Raw genomic sequence first — 17,614 nt, forward strand, 5'->3', positions numbered from 1 at the left:
TCACATGTTCAGAAATGGTCAGTCTCAATATCGGACCATTTCACAGTTAACTTCCAATTAAAGCAAGGCACTGAGTACCGCATCCAGGCTTCTATTTCCTGGGCTTCGTGGGACTAAAGTTTCTTCGACTTACATTCGAGTAATATATTTAATTATCTTAGTTTTCCAATCAACTTTAGAAGAGAATTTATTGTGCTGGTATAAACTATTATTAGATGCCATGGCTAGTTTTCCAATCAACTCTAGAGGCTAATTCATTGTGCTGGTATAAACTATTATCAGATGCCATTGCTACTGAAATTTGAAATTTCATTGGAGGACCCTTTGAACAAGCACGAAAACTCCACAAAACCCAAAATTCTTGAAGCCACTTGGCGGGTGTAATTTTGCCACAGCATAGTTCAACAAGCGACTTGAAAGTTGGTTGATCTATAGTTAGCAATGTTTTCGGTCCACTGTTTATTTTTCGGCGAAATGAGCTTCGGAATGAGCTTTTGTCTCGGCTATTTCACATGTTCAGAAATGGTCAGTCTCAATATCGGACCATTTCACAGTTATCTTCCAAATAAAGCTAGGCACTGAGTACCGCATCCAGGCTTCTATTTCCTGGGCTTCGTGGAACTAAAGTTTCTTCGACTTACATTCGAGTAAATTATTTAATTAACTTAGTTTTCCAATCAACTCTAGAAGAGAATTTATTGTGCTGGTATAGACTATTATTAGATGCCCTTGCTACTGAAATTTGTAATTTCATTGGAGGACCCTTTGAACAAGCTCGAAAACTCCTCAAACCCAAAATTCAATATTCTTGAAGCCACTTGGCCGATGTAATTTTGTCACAGCATAGTTCAACCAGCGACTTGAATGTTGGTTGATCTTAAGTTATCAATGTTTTCGGTCCTTTGTTTATTTTTCGGCGAAATGAGCTTCGGAATGAGGTTTTGTCTCGGTTATTTCAGATGGTCAGAAATGGTCAGTCTCAATATCGGACCATTTCACAGTTAACTTCCAATTAAAGCTAGGCACTGAATACCGCATCCAGGCTTCTATTTCCTGGGCTTCGTGGGACTAAAGTTTCTTCGACTTACATTCGAGTAATTTATTTAATTATCTTAGTTTTCCAATCAACTCTAGAAGAGAATTTATTGTGCTGGTATAAACTATTATTAGATGCCCTTGCTACTGAAATTTGTAATTTCATTGGAGGACCCTTTGAACAAGCTCCAAAACTCCTCAAACCCAAAATTCAATATTCTTGAAGTTACTTGGCCGATGTAATTTTGTCACAGCATAGTTCAACCAGCGACTTGAATGTTGGTTGATCTTAAGTTAGCAACGTTTTCGGTCCTTTGTTTATTTTTCGGCGAAATGAGCTTCGGAATGAGCTTTTATCTCGGCTATTTCACATGTTCAGAAATGGTCAGTCTCAATATCGGACCATTTCACAGTTAACTTCCAATTAAAGCTAGGCACTGAGTACCGCATCCAGGCTTCTATTTCCTGGGCTTCGTGGAACTAAAGTTTCTTCGACTTACATTCGAGTAATTTATTTAATTATCTTAGTTTTCCAATCAACTCTAGAAGAGAATTTATTGTGCTGGTATAAACTATTATTAGATGCCCTTGCTACTGAAATTTGTAATTTCATTGGAGGAACCTTTGAACAAGCTCGAAAACTCCTCAAACCCAAAAATCAATATTCTTGAAGCCACTTGGCCGATGTAATTTTGTCACAGCATAGTTCAACCAGCGTTTTGAATGTTGGTTGATCTTAAGTTAGCAACGTTTTCGGTCCTTTGTTTATTTTTCGGCAAAATGAGCTTCGGAATGAGGTTTTGTCTCGGTTATTTCACATGGTCAGAAATGGTCAGTCTCAATATCAGACCATTTCACAGTTAACTTCCAATTAAAGCTAGGCACTGAATACCGCATCCAGGCTTCTATTTCCTGGGCTTCGTGGGACTAAAGTTTCTTCGACTTACATTCGAGTAATTTATTTAAATATCTTAGTTTTCCAATCAACTCTAGAAGAGAACTTATTGTGCTGGTATATACTATTATTAGATGCCATTGCTAGTTTTCCAATCAAATCTAGAGCCGAATTCATTGTGCTGGTATAAACTATTATCATATGCCCTTGCTACTGAAATTTGTAATTTCATTGGAGGACCCTTTGAACAAGCTCGAAAACTCATCAAACCCAAAATTCAATATTCTTGAAGCCACTTGGCCGATGTAATTTTGTCACAGCATAGTTCAACCAGCGACTTGAATGTTGGTTGATCTTAAGTTAGCAATGTTTTCGGTCCTTTGTTTATTTTTCGGCGAAATGAGCTTCGGAATGAGGTTTTGTCTCGGCTATTTCACATGGTCAGAAATGGTCAGTCTCAAAATCGGACAATTTCACAGTTAACTTCCAATTAAAGCTAGGCACTGAGTACCGCATCCAGGCTTCTATTTCCTGGGCTTCGTGGGACTAAAGTTTCTTCGACGTACATTCGAGTAATTTATTTAATTATCTTAGTTTTCCAATCAACTCTAGAAGAGAATTTATTGTGCTGGTATAAAATATTATTAGATGCCAGTGCTAGTTTTCCAATCAACTCTAGAGGCGAATTCATTGTGCTGGTATAAACTATTATCAGATGCCATTGCTACTGAAATTTGTAATTTCATTGGAGGATCCTTTGAACAAGCTCGAAAACTCCTCAGACCCAAAATTCAATATTCTTGAAAACACTTGGCCGATGTAATTTTGTCACAGCATAGCTCAACCAGCGAGTTGAATGTTGGTTGATCTTTAGTTAGCAATGTTTTCGGTCCTTTGTTTATTTTTCGGCGAAATGAGCTTCGGAATGAGCTTTTGTCTCGGCTATTTCACATGTTCAGAAATGGTCAGTCTCAAAATCGGACCGTTTCACAGTTAAATTCCAATTAAAGCTAGGCACTGAGTACCGCATCCAGGCTTCTATTTCCTGGGCTTCGTGGGACTAAAGTTTCTTCGACTTACATTCGAGTAATTTACTTAACTATCTTAGTTTTCCAATCAACTCTAGAAGAGAAATTATTGTGCTGGTATAAACTATTATTGGATGTCATTGCTAGTTTTCCAATCAACTCTAGAGGCGAATTCATTTTGCTGGTATAAACTATTATCAGATGCCATTGCTACTGAAATTTTTCATTAGAGGACCCTTTGAACAAGCTCGAAAACTCCTTAAACTCAAAATTCAATATTCCTGAAGCCACTTGGCGGGTGTAATTTTGTCACAGCATAGTTCAACAAGCGACTTGAATGTTAGTGATCTTTAGTTAGCAATGTTCTCGGTCCTTTGTTAAATTTTGTGCGAAATGAGCTTCGGAATGAGCTTTTGTCTCGGCTATTTCACATGGTCAGAAATGGTCAGTCTCAATATCGGACCATTTCATAGTTAATTTCCAATTAAAGCTAGGCACTGAGTACCGCATCCAGGCTTCTATTTCCTCGGCTTCGTGGGACTAAAAATTCTTCGACTTAAATTCGAGTAATTTATTTAAATATCTTAGTTTTCCAATCAACTCTAGAAGAGAAGTTCTTGTGCTGGTACAAATTATTATTGGATGCCATTGCTAGTTTTCCAATCAACTCTAGAGGCGAATTCATTGTGCCGGTATAAACTGATATTAGATGCCATTGCTACTGAATTTTGTAATTTCATTGGATGACCCTTTGAACAAGCTCGAAAACCCCTCAAACACAAAATTCAATATTCTTGAAGCCACTTGACGGGTGGAATTTTGTCACAGCATAGTTGAACAAGCGACCTGAAAATTAGATGATCTTTAGTTAGCTATGTTTTCGGTCATTTATTTATTTTTCGGCGAAATGAGCTTTGGAATGAGCTTTTGTCTCGGCTATTTCACATGGCCAGAAATGGTCAGTCTCAATATCGGACCATTTCACAGTTAACTTCCAATTAAAGCTAGGTACTGAGTACCGAATCCAGGCTTCTATTTCCTGGGCTTCGTGCAACTAAAGTTTCTTCAACTTACATTCGAGTAATTTATTTATTTATCTTACATTTCCAATCAACTCTAGAAAAGAATTCATTGTGCCGGTATAAATTATTATTAGATGCCATTGCTACTGAATTTTGTAATTGCATTGGATGACCCTTTGAACAAGCTCGAAAAGTCCTCAAACACAAAATTCAATATTCTTGAAGCCACTTGGCCTGTAATTTTGTCACAGCATAGTTCAACCAGCGACTTGAATGTTGGTTGCTCTTTAGTTAGCAAAGTTTTCGGTCCTTTGTTTATTTTTCGGCTAAATGAGCTTCGGAATGAGCTTTTGTCTAGGCTATTTCACATGGTCAGAAACGGTCAGTCTCAATATCGGACCATTTCACAGTTAACTTCCAATTAAAACTAGGCACAGAGTACCGCACCTAGGCTTCTATTTCCTGGGCTTCGTGGGACTTAAGTTTCTTCGACTTACATTCTAGTAATTTATTTAATTAACTTAGTTTTCCAATCAACTCTAGAAGAGAATTTATTGTGCTGGTATAAACTATTATTAGATGTCATTGCTAGTTTTCCAATCAACTCTAGAGGCGAATTCATTTTGCTGGTATAAACTATTATCAGATGCCATTGCTACTGAAATTTTTCATTAGAGGACCCTTTGAACAAGCTCGAAAACTCCTTAAACTCAAAATTCAATATTCCTGAAGCCACTTGGCGGGTGTAATTTTGTCACAGCATAGTTCAACAAGCGACTTGAATGTTAGTGATCTTTAGTTAGCAATGTTCTCGGTCCTTTGTTAAATTTTGTGCGAAATGAGCTTCGGAATGAGCTTTTGTCTCGGCTATTTCACATGGTCAGAAATGGTCAGTCTCAATATCGGACCATTTCATAGTTAATTTCCAATTAAAGCTAGGCACTGAGTACCGCATCCAGGCTTCTATTTCCTGGGCTTCGTGGGACTAAAAATTCTTCGACTTAAATTCGAGTAATTTATTTAACTATCTTAGTTTTCCAATCAACTCTAGAAGAGAAGTTCTTGTGCTGGTACAAATTATTATTGGATGCCATTGCTAGTTTTCCAATCAACTCTAGAGGCGAATTCATTGTGCCGGTATAAACTGATATTAGATGCCATTGCTACTGAATTTTGTAATTTCATTGGATGACCCTTTGAACAAGCTCGAAAACCCCTCAAACACAAAATTCAATATTCTTGAAGCCACTTGACGGGTGGAATTTTGTCACAGCATAGTTGAACAAGCGACCTGAAAATTAGATGATCTTTAGTTAGCTATGTTTTCGGTCATTTATTTATTTTTCGGCGAAATGAGCTTTGGAATGAGCTTTTGTCTCGGCTATTTCACATGGCCAGAAATGGTCAGTCTCAATATCGGACCATTTCACAGTTAACTTCCAATTAAAGCTAGGTACTGAGTACCGAATCCAGGCTTCTATTTCCTGGGCTTCGTGCAACTAAAGTTTCTTCAACTTACATTCGAGTAATTTATTTATTTATCTTACATTTCCAATCAACTCTAGAAAAGAATTCATTGTGCCGGTATAAATTATTATTAGATGCCATTGCTACTGAATTTTGTAATTGCATTGGATGACCCTTTGAACAAGCTCGAAAAGTCCTCAAACACAAAATTCAATATTCTTGAAGCCACTTGGCCTGTAATTTTGTCACAGCATAGTTCAACCAGCGACTTGAATGTTGGTTGCTCTTTAGTTAGCAAAGTTTTCGGTCCTTTGTTTATTTTTCGGCTAAATGAGCTTCGGAATGAGCTTTTGTCTCGGCTATTTCACATGGTCAGAAACGGTCAGTCTCAATATCGGACCATTTCACAGTTAACTTCCAATTAAAACTAGGCACAGAGTACCGCACCTAGGCTTCTATTTCCTGGGCTTCGTGGGACTTAAGTTTCTTCGACTTACATTCTAGTAATTTATTTAATTAACTTAGTTTTCCAATCAACTCTAGAAGAGAATTTATTGTGCTGGTATAAACTATTATTAGATGCCATTGCTAGTTTTCCAATCAACTCTAGAGGCGAATTCATTGTGCCGGTATAAACTATTATTAGATGCCATTGCTACTGAATTTTGTTATTTCATTGGATGACCCTTTGAACAAGCTCGAAAACTCCTCAAACACAAAAAATTCTTGAAGCCACTTGGCGGGTGTAATTTTGTCACAGCATAGTTCAACAGGCGACTTGAAAATTAGTTGATCTTTTGTTAGCTATGTTTTCGGTCCTTTGTTTATTTTTCGACGAAATGAGCTTCGAAATGAGCTTTTGTCTCGGCTATTTCACATGGTCAGAAACGGTCAGTCTCAATATCGGACCATTTCACAGTTAACTTCCAATTAAAACTAGGCACTGAGTACCGCATTCAGGCTTCTTTTTCCTGGGCTTCGTGGGACTAAAGTTTCTTCGACTTACATTCGAGTAATTTAATTAATTATCTTAGTTTTCCAATCAACTCCAGAAGAGAATTTATTGTGCTGGTATAAACTATTATTAGATGCCATTGCTAGTTTTCCAATCAACTCTAGAGACGAATTCATTGTGCCGGTATTAACTATTATTAGATGCCATTGCTACTGAATTTTGTAATTTCATTGGATGACCCTTTAAACAAGCTCGAAAACTCCTCAAACACAAAATTCAATATTCTTGAAGCCACTTGGCGGGTGTAATTTTGTCACAGCATAGTTCAACAAGCGACTTGAAAATTAGTTGATCTTTGTTAGCTCGATTTCCATTTCCAAACGAATGACCGAAAACAATTTTTCGAGCGGCAACAAATTTTGTGTCGAAACCTGTTGAGCCGAAAACAAATCTGTTGTCATAAAACTTTTTGCTCGAATATATTTCGGATAAATTTTGCTCTCGAAATTACGCAAAATATGTTGACTAAAACCATATAACATTAACTGCAACTGTTCGAATAGTTTAAAAAAACTAAAAAAAAAAAGAAATAACTCGAAATCAGACATGGTAAAGTTACAAATTTGTTAAGTTTCAGTTATAGAAAAAACTGTTTAAACTGAAAAAAAACATGCTTTAAAAAGTAAAATCAATAAAAAACTTACCAGATAAAAAAAATGGCGTTCAAAAAAACGGAAAATAAACCGACAAACTAGGAAGTTAATCAAACACGAAAAAAGTTGAATTTTTTTGAAAAGATAGTTACAACCTGAAACGGACTTGAACTAATTACGAAAACTGAACAATAATTACGAAAACTGAACAATATTATGGCCACAAGAAGAAGACCGGCAAGTCATTGGACCGTTTTTGACTAACTTAATTTTCGTGCCCTATTACAATTCATCTACTCTGAGAAGTAACTTCTTCTTTCTGAGAATAGCTGAATTGGCGATGTCACAATTTCTCCAGTTTGCGCAATTCTGTGAGAAAATTTATGCTAACATTTAGTACACTGTTGCAAAAGCCACACCGATCGCATAAAAATAGAGACAAACTCGTTGAACAAAAAAAAAATTATAACAAAATTTATAACACGTTTTTTTTTCAAATTTAACAAAAACTAAGGTTTAAATAGCAAGTACTGCGACTACTCAGGAAAAGGGGCTTTGGCCTGATCAGTTTTGAAGTTATACTTTTTGAACAAATACCAAACTCTTTTGTTCATCAAACGCACTTCTTTTGTAGTCAGTTGACCTTTCAGAGCTTTTCGCTTTTTCAGCACTCTTTTCAGCTCGTTTTCCCCGCCTGCATTTTTAACCCAATACGGAGCACTAATATTTTTCCTCAAATCATACTCGTCGTCAGAGAGAACATCAAAAAAATCTTTGGATCCCTCGTTTTTGTTCTCTTTTGAAAACGGGTTTTCGTTATTTTTTTCTTCCGTAAGTTTCAAATCAATTGGAGGTTTAATGTGGTCTCGAATAGGTTCTGGTAGTTTGGTGTATTTGCCTTCCTTTCCAACCCCCTCTGTGATTCTAGGCTCTTCTAAATCTCCATGTCTGAACCCAATTCCGATTACCTTCCAACGGGTGAAAAAATGAGTCACTAAGGGCCGTACCGAACATCTGTGACTCTGATAGCAGGCAAACGCTAAATTTTGAAGCATGATATGAAAACCAATTCAGAACTGAAATAATTTTCAAAACCTACAGGACAGGAATGCGTCGAAATAAATTCAATTCAAGTAAAATTCTCAGACCCGCACACTCCAAGCGATATACTTAAACTTACTAATTTCCTTATCACTCTGAAAAGCAAAATTCTCGAGCTAAACCTACTCAGAACTGAAATTTTTTAGACTCTGTTTTCAATGCCAATGTCAACTGATGGAATTACTATTCCATAGCTACGATAGATTTCGTCGATCCTTTATGGCTTTCCTTTAGGATACCATTTTGATACCAAGTGTGGAAACAACTCCAGCTTAGAACATAGTTCTACATAGAATGATAACATAGTTCTACATAGAATGATAGGGATTGACAACTTTTATTCAACCATTTGGTTTTCACATAACTCAGAAAATTGTGATGTCAGTATTCTAACTTTAAATTCGATAAAAACAAAAATCAAATGAAAGTTACACAAAACAAAAACAATTTTCAGCTTTTCAAGACTTCGTTATTGCAAATTTTGAGCAAAGATTTGAAACTACAATTTACAAACGACTTCCAAAATTTACCCACAGTACACCAAGTATGAGCTGGAAACATGGGGGAGTCCATGCCTTGTAGAATCCTGCAAATCGCCAGACCTGATAGTTCCATATCATGATACAGAGAGATAAAGGTCCTTACTTTTTGCCTGGCAACATACTCGTCCTTTTCGACCAAAGCTACTTTTTCGGCTACATAAGCATTCGTCGAAGTTTCCACTGTCTCGAAATAACTCAAAACTTTCTCTGCGATATCCGAATTGACTTTTGGGTCAATAAGCAGCTCATCGTCTTCCGGGAAACAAGAAAATACTGATTTCTCTGCCACAGGCATCAGAAGCTCATTAAACAGAAAATGGAGACTTCTGATCTTCGAGTTTTCATGGTACTTAGTTTGATCTAACAAAAACTCAGTCAAAATTTCGCTTTGATTCAACTCGCAAAATGGAGACTTCTGATCTTCGAGTTTTCATGGTACTTAGTTTGATCTAACAAAAACTCAGTCAAAATTTCGCTTTGATTCAACTCGCAACATCGCAATTTTAAAACTGCGCTTTTGGCTGTCAGTGATATTTTGACTCCCATGTTTTTAGTTTGACTCACGAAAATCGACCTCGCTATTTTCTCATATGGTGCATTTAAAAAATTAGCAACAGTCGAAACTTTGAAGCTCAATTTGTTTCCGTCTCTTGTGGCGCCACGTCCAGATTCGGTCAACTTCAAAGCAACTTTGAAAACTGGAAAATCGTCCACGAAACTTTTCGGCAAATTGAACCCATTATAGAAGAACGCTGAACAGAAATCATTAGCTATTTTCTCAATGACCAGAGGCTTCGATTTATGAGTTTCAAGATATGAAATCATGGTCAACAGCGTTTCTTCTTTTACATCTAAAGACGCCGCCATTGAAAGGTCAACGGCAGCGTAATGATAATGATCTTCATTAGGTATTCCAACATGTTCACAGTTTATAAATTCTAAATCGTGGAAAACATTTGCGGCAACTTTCCGAATTGTCGATGGTTCTACAAAGGAGCTGTAAACATGTCTTTCCTGCTCATATAAATCAGCCATCGAGTCTTTGTTCAAAAATGTGTGACAAAACGCTACTTCGTTTGAGTTACGCCCAGCTCTTCCGATTTCTTGAACAAAGCTTTCTACGCTTCCTGATATGTTGTAGTGAATCACAGCTCGAATATTCCACTTATTGAGCCCCATGCCAAATGCTACCGTAGCTGAAACTATTTTTAAACTTTCGTTCATGAACTTTTTCTGAATCTGAGCTCGTTCTGAAGACGATTTTCCAGCGTGGTAACTCTCTGCTAAATCTTGCATTCCGAAAACAGTTCGTATATGCGCTGCTACTGCGTCACAGTCGTTCCGTTTCGTACAGTAAATCAAAACTGTCGAGAAACTCTTGAAGGGTTCTTTTTCGAGCAAATCGACCAATGATTGCAGTCTATGAGTGTCACTTGACGCACTGATTCTCAGATTCTTTGGGATCCTAACATCGTAGAACATTTGACTTTCCGTGATCTCAAGTAACCTTCCCATATCAATTTCAGTTTGTTTAGATGCAGTTGCGGTGATTCCCAGAAAACACTGAATTTCCCAATGCTCTTTTAGAGTACTGCAAAGTCTGAAGTAAGAAGGTCTAAAGTTATGCGACCATTGAGATATGCAGTGTACTTCGTCAATACATGCGAAGCTTATAGAAGGAAAGTTCTCCATTTGACGCAATACAAAACCTTCAACAATAGTTTCTGGGGAGACAAAAAGAACCGCTATTTTATTTTCAGCTAACTCCTTTAAGACATTATTTCTCTTCGATTCCGTTAGCGACGAATGATAACAAGCGGCTTTTAGACCTCTCGGGCAGTTTTTAACTTGATCATCCATCAGTGAAATTAACGGTGAAACTACAAGTGTCAAGGTTTTGAATTTTTTAAACAACATCAAAGCTGGCAATTGGTAACATAGAGATTTACCACTTCCCGTCGGTTTAACAACAAGCGATGATTTTCCCCGAACTATTTGCTTAATGCAATCAAGCTGCCATTTTTGCAGATTCTGTATTTTGAATATCTTTAGAGCTCCCGGCAACATCTCCAGGAACTCATCATCGTCCAATGTGAACTTTTCAGATCTAATACATGACTGAGTAGCATCGTTCACAAATTTGGGAACAATATTTAAAACTGCTTCTTTAACATAGCTCATAACGTCTGGTAAGCTCACAGCTTCGAAGGATTTGGGCGCCTCCGAGCTAGTTTTCCAGGAGCTGCGGTTTCCGTTTTTGCTCATATTAGCCATATACGAGTTTTCTTTTCTACTTTTAAATCTCTGAAACTGTTTGTGTTTAAATTTTTTCCGATTAAGAGCGAACTTGCTATTGCCTTTTACGAACGTTTTCTGCTTCATATTGAGTTTCACAAAGTTATCACATTTCATGTTGCTACTTTGAGCCGTTGCCTTTGAAGAACTTGATAACTGCTGAGAAGCTGAGCATTTTTGAGACATTGTCGAATTCTGGGAATTAGATTTCTGCAACATTGACACCTTACGAGAATCGGTTAAAGCAGTTTTTTCAATTATCCTTACTTGATTATCCTGCTCAGGGCTATTAGCACAACTCGATTTGAATTCAGTTTGCTTGTTAATACCTTGTGAAAATTCAGATAGATTTTCCGATTTGTGGTCGAGTCGTTCATTCGGTTGACCGGAGACTTCAGAAGTACCAATCGCGGTTTTTTCATCATTTTCAAGGTTCGAAGAACTCGAACCTGGAGGCGCCATGTCAGACCATTGCGGATCTTTGGAAGGAGAAAACTCGACGCTGTTTATCACTCCGCTTAAATTCCTTTTTAATAAACCAGAAGCTTCAATACGAGGAGCCAACTTCGTGTGCTTCTTAATGGGCGAACTCGATATCAATTTGTTTTCAATTTGATTTAGAACAAGATCTTTTGAATTCGTGCAAGATTCCGAACTATTCTTCGAACTCTCGGTATTTCCTCTTCCCGAGGAGGGTTCTTTCTGCTCTGGAATGCAACAGCTAAATTCTGTATTTTGAGATCTACTAACGGCAAGATTCGATGAACCAAAATTTTCTTCTGTGGCAACTTTCCTTTTCTTTGAAAATGGATCGAAAGACTCTAACACAGAAGTTGTTGGTCTTGAATCGTCATTACAACTTGTTTCTAGGTTTCGCTTTAGTCTTTTGATCGAGTATGATTTAGTAACTGTTTTCGAAGCTAATATTTTGGGATAAGTGAACTTCTGTTTGACCGTTGTCGGCTCGCTTCGGCGCAGCAAACTGTCGTCCCAAGCATTATTCATGTTTCTCGGATATTTAGGTAATACATTATCTGAAATTATATAACTACAATAACTTATAATGCGACTGGGCAAACAGCGTTTTACAGCTCGCTCAAAATCAGAAATTAAATCATACACATCAATGATGCAATATCAAGTAGGCAAAATAAATTAACAACTTGTTGTTTTTTTTTGTTTCAAACTCGAGTTTTCAATCCCCGGTCTTAGACTCTTTTTTGATCAAACGCGTCTTCTCTTCAAATCTCGACGACTCATTTTCGCATGATATTTGCTTGGATATCTCAACAATTTGAACTGCTTTAAAAGGTACACCAATTCAATCTACACCGAACGCGAAGATTGTGATCATCGGATTCAATGTGGCTTTTCATAATCCATCAAAGTATACTTCACAGTAGGCTGTAAGGCACCAATAGTATCAATTCCATTGTTCTCATGTACCAGTCGACACAGGAGTAACTTCTTCCCAACCGAGTGAGACACTCGGATCTGAAACAAAATCACGATGAACAAATTGACCACAAACAAATTGACGAACAAAATGACGAAAAACAAAATGCTGATATAAAAAAAGCTTTAATCCAAATCAACCCGTGAATAAAGATAGTGAGTTGCTGTGAAATTAGCACAGAATGCTCTGCCTCCATGACTTAGAGAAAAAATTGTGAAATGTTTTGTTGATTTGTTTTTGTAAGGGTTGATCAAATTAGGTCAAAAACGGCAGACAGAAAAGTAATATACTGCAATAGAATAGAATTCAATTTTTTCGGTGAAAACAAGTTTTGTTAAATTCGTCTGAAATTCGAAAAAAAACGGATTTTCTCGACACCGAGAAACTTTTTACGAGCTAAATTAAAACTGAAAGAGCTTACTGATATCCCTACGATCTTTCCTTGAGGTCGTCAAAATCGAAAAGAAAAAACACACTAGTGGTCGGAGCAATAACAGTTGTCGGGGGTTTAACTTGATACCACACTAAATCACATACCAGCTTTAATTGAGATATCTGAATTCGCATATAAAATGCGCAGATTCCATACTTAACTCCCAGCCTTGCATTAAGAGTGGTAAAAAATAACAAGTACAGAAACATTCATACCCAACTAAAAGATTTCGACTTTTTTAAATCTTCTGTGACGTCTCTGTTTTGGTTCCAAGTTTTCCCCAAAACATAAGAACCAGTAATATTTTCAAAAAACTTCAAAACAATGGTCCCATCGTGGTTATTAAATTGCATTCATCGCACAGGGGCATGGCGAGTACAGTATTTGCAACGTTTGAAAAATTTCGAAGAACAATTTTGGTTTTTTCATTATATATTTCCCATACTTTATTTCACACAGATACGAAGCTGAACTATGAAAACTTGAGAAATGAACAACAGCGAAAAGATCTTGAAATTCTAAAAAAAAAACAAATATTAGAAAAACTGGAATCAAACAACAGACTTCCTTGCTACTAGCCAAATACTTTGACCTCTAAAACACGGTAGCCTGAAATACTTTCCCACATGACTCGATAGTCAACTCAACGCAATAATAAATGTGCTCATTATGCAGATGAATACCTTGTACAATTTGAAAAGGCCCTCAATCACCTTTACGTCCTCTGAGAAAAAATATATTCATCTTTACTTCCTCACAACAAAACCGTTGGCACTTAAACACCCTTATCATTCCGCAAAACTGGTGTACCTCAAAGAGGTGTCGGCACGCCCATCCTTTCTAATATTAACATGTCACCAATGTCCCTACCACCTGTCAATAACATCATAATAACAACATATGCAGATGATGTTCCTATTACAACCACCAGCTCGAAGACCTCGAAATGTGAAAAAAATACAAACTTATGTAATTGATGTACGCAAATGGCTTGAAAAACGAAAATCAATACTTTCAGCAGACAAAACATCAGCGACTATCATGACCACATGAAAAAAAGAAAAACTCAAACCAGTGTCATTGTCCAAACTAATCCACCAACCACCAGGCCAAAACTCAAAACTTTTTGAGTGACAAGAAAACCACCTCACATTCGCTGAACACAGTGATAAACCAGCTCAAAAACAATCATTGACTGAAAAAATTCTCTGGAACAAGCTGGGAATGCAGCACAGAAACACCAAGGATTACTTATACGGCCAATGGGAGTAAGGTTCTGAATTACACAGCCCTGCCCCCTGTCTGCTGACTCTCAGTGGATGAAAGTAGTTGCAAAGATATACAAACTCAGCACTTTTAAACGCCCCAATTGGACACATTATTAGTGAAACTCAAATGCTTCGGCCATCAACTGGCTGCCATCAACCGCAGTGGTGTGACCAACACACATCCAAGCATCAATCAAGATCGAGGTTTATCGAAGAAAACTTGCCGAAAAAAACTATGATTAAATCAAAAACACCTTGATGAAGATAATCACATTCCACCAGACCAATACAAACTCCCATTAAGACAATACACACTGATGAGATATACAATTTTCTAAAACAGCCTTCTAATTTGACGGGTTGTCACACTCTTAGATGCAAGCTTCGGAAGAAATAACCTAGCATTACTTTTATGGCCAATAGGTGTACAGTTCTCAATTATGCAGCCCTGTTCTCGGTCTGCTGACCCTCAGTAAGTGAGTGTCGATGCAAGGATAAACAAACTCGACAAAAACAGCTTTTTAAATCGACCACAATTGAACACTTTTCTAGCGAAACTCAAATGCTTTCCGTAAAGGATCACCATGGAATGTTAAGTAAGCATTTTCTAACTGGCTGTCATCAACCACAGTGGTGCGACCAACGCATAACCAAGCATCATTCAAGATCGAGACTTATCAAAAGAATTCTTGCCAAAAAATACTATGATGAAATCAAAAACACCTTGATGAAGATGATCACATTACACCAAACCAAAACAAAGTCTCACCTAAGACAAAACGGGTTAATTTGACGGGCTCTAAATTCTAGAAAAAAGGTTCGGAAGAAAACAGCCTTCCCAGAACTTCACGACGCAATCATGTTCAACGGCTTTATCCCGAGATTAGACAGGAACATCAAAAACAAATGCTCAAACTATACCACTAGTCAACATAATTTACACCGCCTCTTTGACTGTCCTTGAAAGCCAACCACATCAAAATTGTCGACCTGCGGGACAACCGCGCTGGAGCCAAAAATATGGCTCAACTTTAAAACAGATAGGGCGTTCTTCGTTACAAACTCAGTGCCACAGGTACTGTTTGAAGGAAGAGAAAAATCTCGAATCAGTCAGCACAAGAAATACAGGGAAAAGCAGTACTGGAAATAAACAATAAAAGTCGATTTGGACATCTAATCCTTTAAAGCAGCTTTGAAAAACATCAACGATCTAATTTCTTACCTGAGATAGGACTGAGTGCAACTGTATATGATCACTGTCTAAACACACAGCAGTATAGGATGCATGATGCACCATTGGATCTCCCTCGTACACGAGAAAGTCAGCTCCGAACTTGCACGCAGAAGTAAGAAAGAAGCCCTTTTCATGTAAATCACAGAACACACGATATCTACACTCTTCATGTGCATTGATGAAATCTAAAAGCAAAAACACAATTTTTAGCTTTAACGCAAGGCTGTTTATTTTCATAAAATTTTTCTCAGGAATCAATAAGTAGTTTAACATATCAACACAGGAGAAAATGCACTTCGCAAAAACAAGCAAGAAAACGGCAAAAAGTAGCTCGATACAGCAAAAAAGGAAAAGTCACCAGTCCCTTGACAATGGGTAAACACTAGCCGCCAAAAAAGCAGAAACAACAGATGCTAATTACTTGCCAATTCTAATCAGCTAATAAATGCTTTTATTTGCCAGCTGGGTTGGGAAACAGTAATTTCGTAATATTACACAACTCTCGCAAGCTGCTTGTGTAATATTGATCATTCAACTAAGGAGCTTTTTCTTATTTTATTTCCCCTACCCCTTTCAGATAACATAAATATTTTCAACAGTATGGGCTGGATAGAATGGGAAAGACCCTTTTAATCTTACTTTGTTAACAGGAGAAAAAAAATCACGAACTTTTAAATTTGTATTCTGCGTATTCTCCCCAAGAATCAATATTCATCAACGGCTCTTCAAAAACAACCTTCGTACTTTTCTGTTCCTCCTTGTGCAAAACCTTCTCAGCGATTTCTAAAAAGTGTTCACGTCTTAATTTGGTCAAGGTTTCCTGCCGAGCCTTCGTGAATTCAGTTAGACTGTCGGACTTCAACATTTTCTGTCGCTTTCTGATTTGTTCACTCATAAGCCGATCGGCTAACTCTTCAACAGTCATAGTTTGGGTTCTGCTCCGTTTGCAATCAGTTTTTCCAGAACACTTACTTCGACTAACTAAAATGAAACATTAACAAATTATTTGACTTGGTTTTATAAAAAATACTTTGAACGAGAAAGATTGAATAAGAGAGCTGCAGAAAGATTGAACGAAAATGTTATGCGAAACTAAAGTCCTCCTTACAAACTCATCGTCGTTGTCGTTTTAAGATAGAGATACAAAACAAGGAAGCTAAGACGACGGAAAACAAATTAGAGTCGCGGATTTAGGGGGGGGGGGTGTGTGGCTGCCTAAGAGTCCAATTTTTTAAATTCAACTCTATCATCAAACCAATTGTGGACTCCATCATCAAACCATCTAACAGCAATTAAAAGTTTTCAAAAGCTTTGTTCAAAAAAATTCGAAAATGGATATTAGGAGGCCGAATCCCTGAAGGCGAGGCGGGATTGGGTAAAAGATGGCCTGACAGAAAACGGTTGACCCTCCGAAGAAAACTGTATAAATAGCCAAATATTGCGCAAATAATCAAAACATACCTACGTGTTGTTTAGCATCGCCCATCGTCTCATTGCTTTCTTTATGGTTTATATCACAATTTGAAGCCATGACAGCCTCGTTATTGTCTTCACACACGCCTGCATCCTTCTCAATCGGGTCTTCTTTTTTTTTGTTCAATACCTTGGTGCCCAAATCATAAACTTGAGCAACCCCTCTCACAGATAAATATCTTGCCTGCTCTTGTACCAATACAGCAGGTAGGTTGCAGACGTACAGAGAATCCGGCGAATGCTTGTCATTTGCTGATCCACATAGTTTTGCAACTATTCTATGTTGCTCTCTCAGCGTTTTGTAGATATTTATGTCGAAAATGAGGAAAGTCGAATTCGAAAGATATATTTCAAGCATTTAAATGCAACTAAAACGGCAACTCATTTGAAGTTTAATTTCAAAAGCAGACTTTTCGAAGTTTTTCTTTGTAAAATTTTAGACAGAGGTGAAATCCAGATGCACGAAAAAATGGAGGCCAATTAACAAAATACTTATCCCGATCTAAGCATGCAAAGTTTGAGACAGAACGCAACCATAGCTTTAAATTATTCATAAAATTTTTATCCTCAAAAATTTCATGTTTGTCTCGACAATAGTTTTAATTCACACAGAGTCGAAGCTTCGCTTCGCAAACACAAGAACACGATAAAAAGCAGCTCTTTGAAGTGCAATAAGAAAAAGAAGGAATAAGCCTCGAATCAATAAACAATCGTCTATGTCTCGGATTCGATCTGCGACGTAGAGATTATGAGTCTC

The 17,614-nt window shown here is 37.3% G+C and overlaps 2 protein-coding genes across 3 annotated transcripts; both read right to left on the reverse strand.

Annotated features, from left to right (window-relative positions):
• Positions 1–8,495: 8,495 nt before the first annotated feature.
• On the reverse strand, positions 8,496–12,054 carry LOC134847757 (ATP-dependent DNA helicase Q4-like). Its single transcript, XM_063864960.1, is given in 2 exon segments — positions 8,496–9,101; positions 9,104–12,054. Coding segments are annotated over 2 exon segments (3,390 nt in total). The 5' UTR covers positions 11,999–12,054; the 3' UTR covers positions 8,496–8,606.
• Positions 12,055–12,154: 100 nt separating this feature from the next.
• On the reverse strand, positions 12,155–17,222 carry LOC134847756 (tRNA-splicing endonuclease subunit Sen34-like). 2 transcript variants are annotated; one of them, XM_063864959.1, is made up of 4 exons: positions 16,846–17,222; positions 16,129–16,365; positions 15,373–15,569; positions 12,155–12,487 (listed from the first exon to the last, which is right to left on the reverse strand). In XM_063864959.1, the coding sequence occupies exons 1-4, from the start codon at positions 17,213–17,215 to the stop codon at positions 12,353–12,355; spliced, it is 939 nt and encodes a 312-aa protein (XP_063721029.1). In that variant the 5' UTR covers positions 17,216–17,222; the 3' UTR covers positions 12,155–12,352. The 2 variants fall into 2 exon arrangements, with proteins under 2 accessions (XP_063721029.1, XP_063721028.1); XM_063864958.1 differs by having other exon boundaries at positions 12,157–12,487; positions 16,054–16,365.
• Between the last annotated feature and the right edge of the window lie 392 nt (positions 17,223–17,614).

Source organism: Symsagittifera roscoffensis, chromosome 6 (genome assembly GCF_963678635.1).
Source record: "Symsagittifera roscoffensis chromosome 6, txSymRosc1.1, whole genome shotgun sequence".
Taxonomy (NCBI): domain Eukaryota; kingdom Metazoa; phylum Xenacoelomorpha; order Acoela; family Convolutidae; genus Symsagittifera; species Symsagittifera roscoffensis.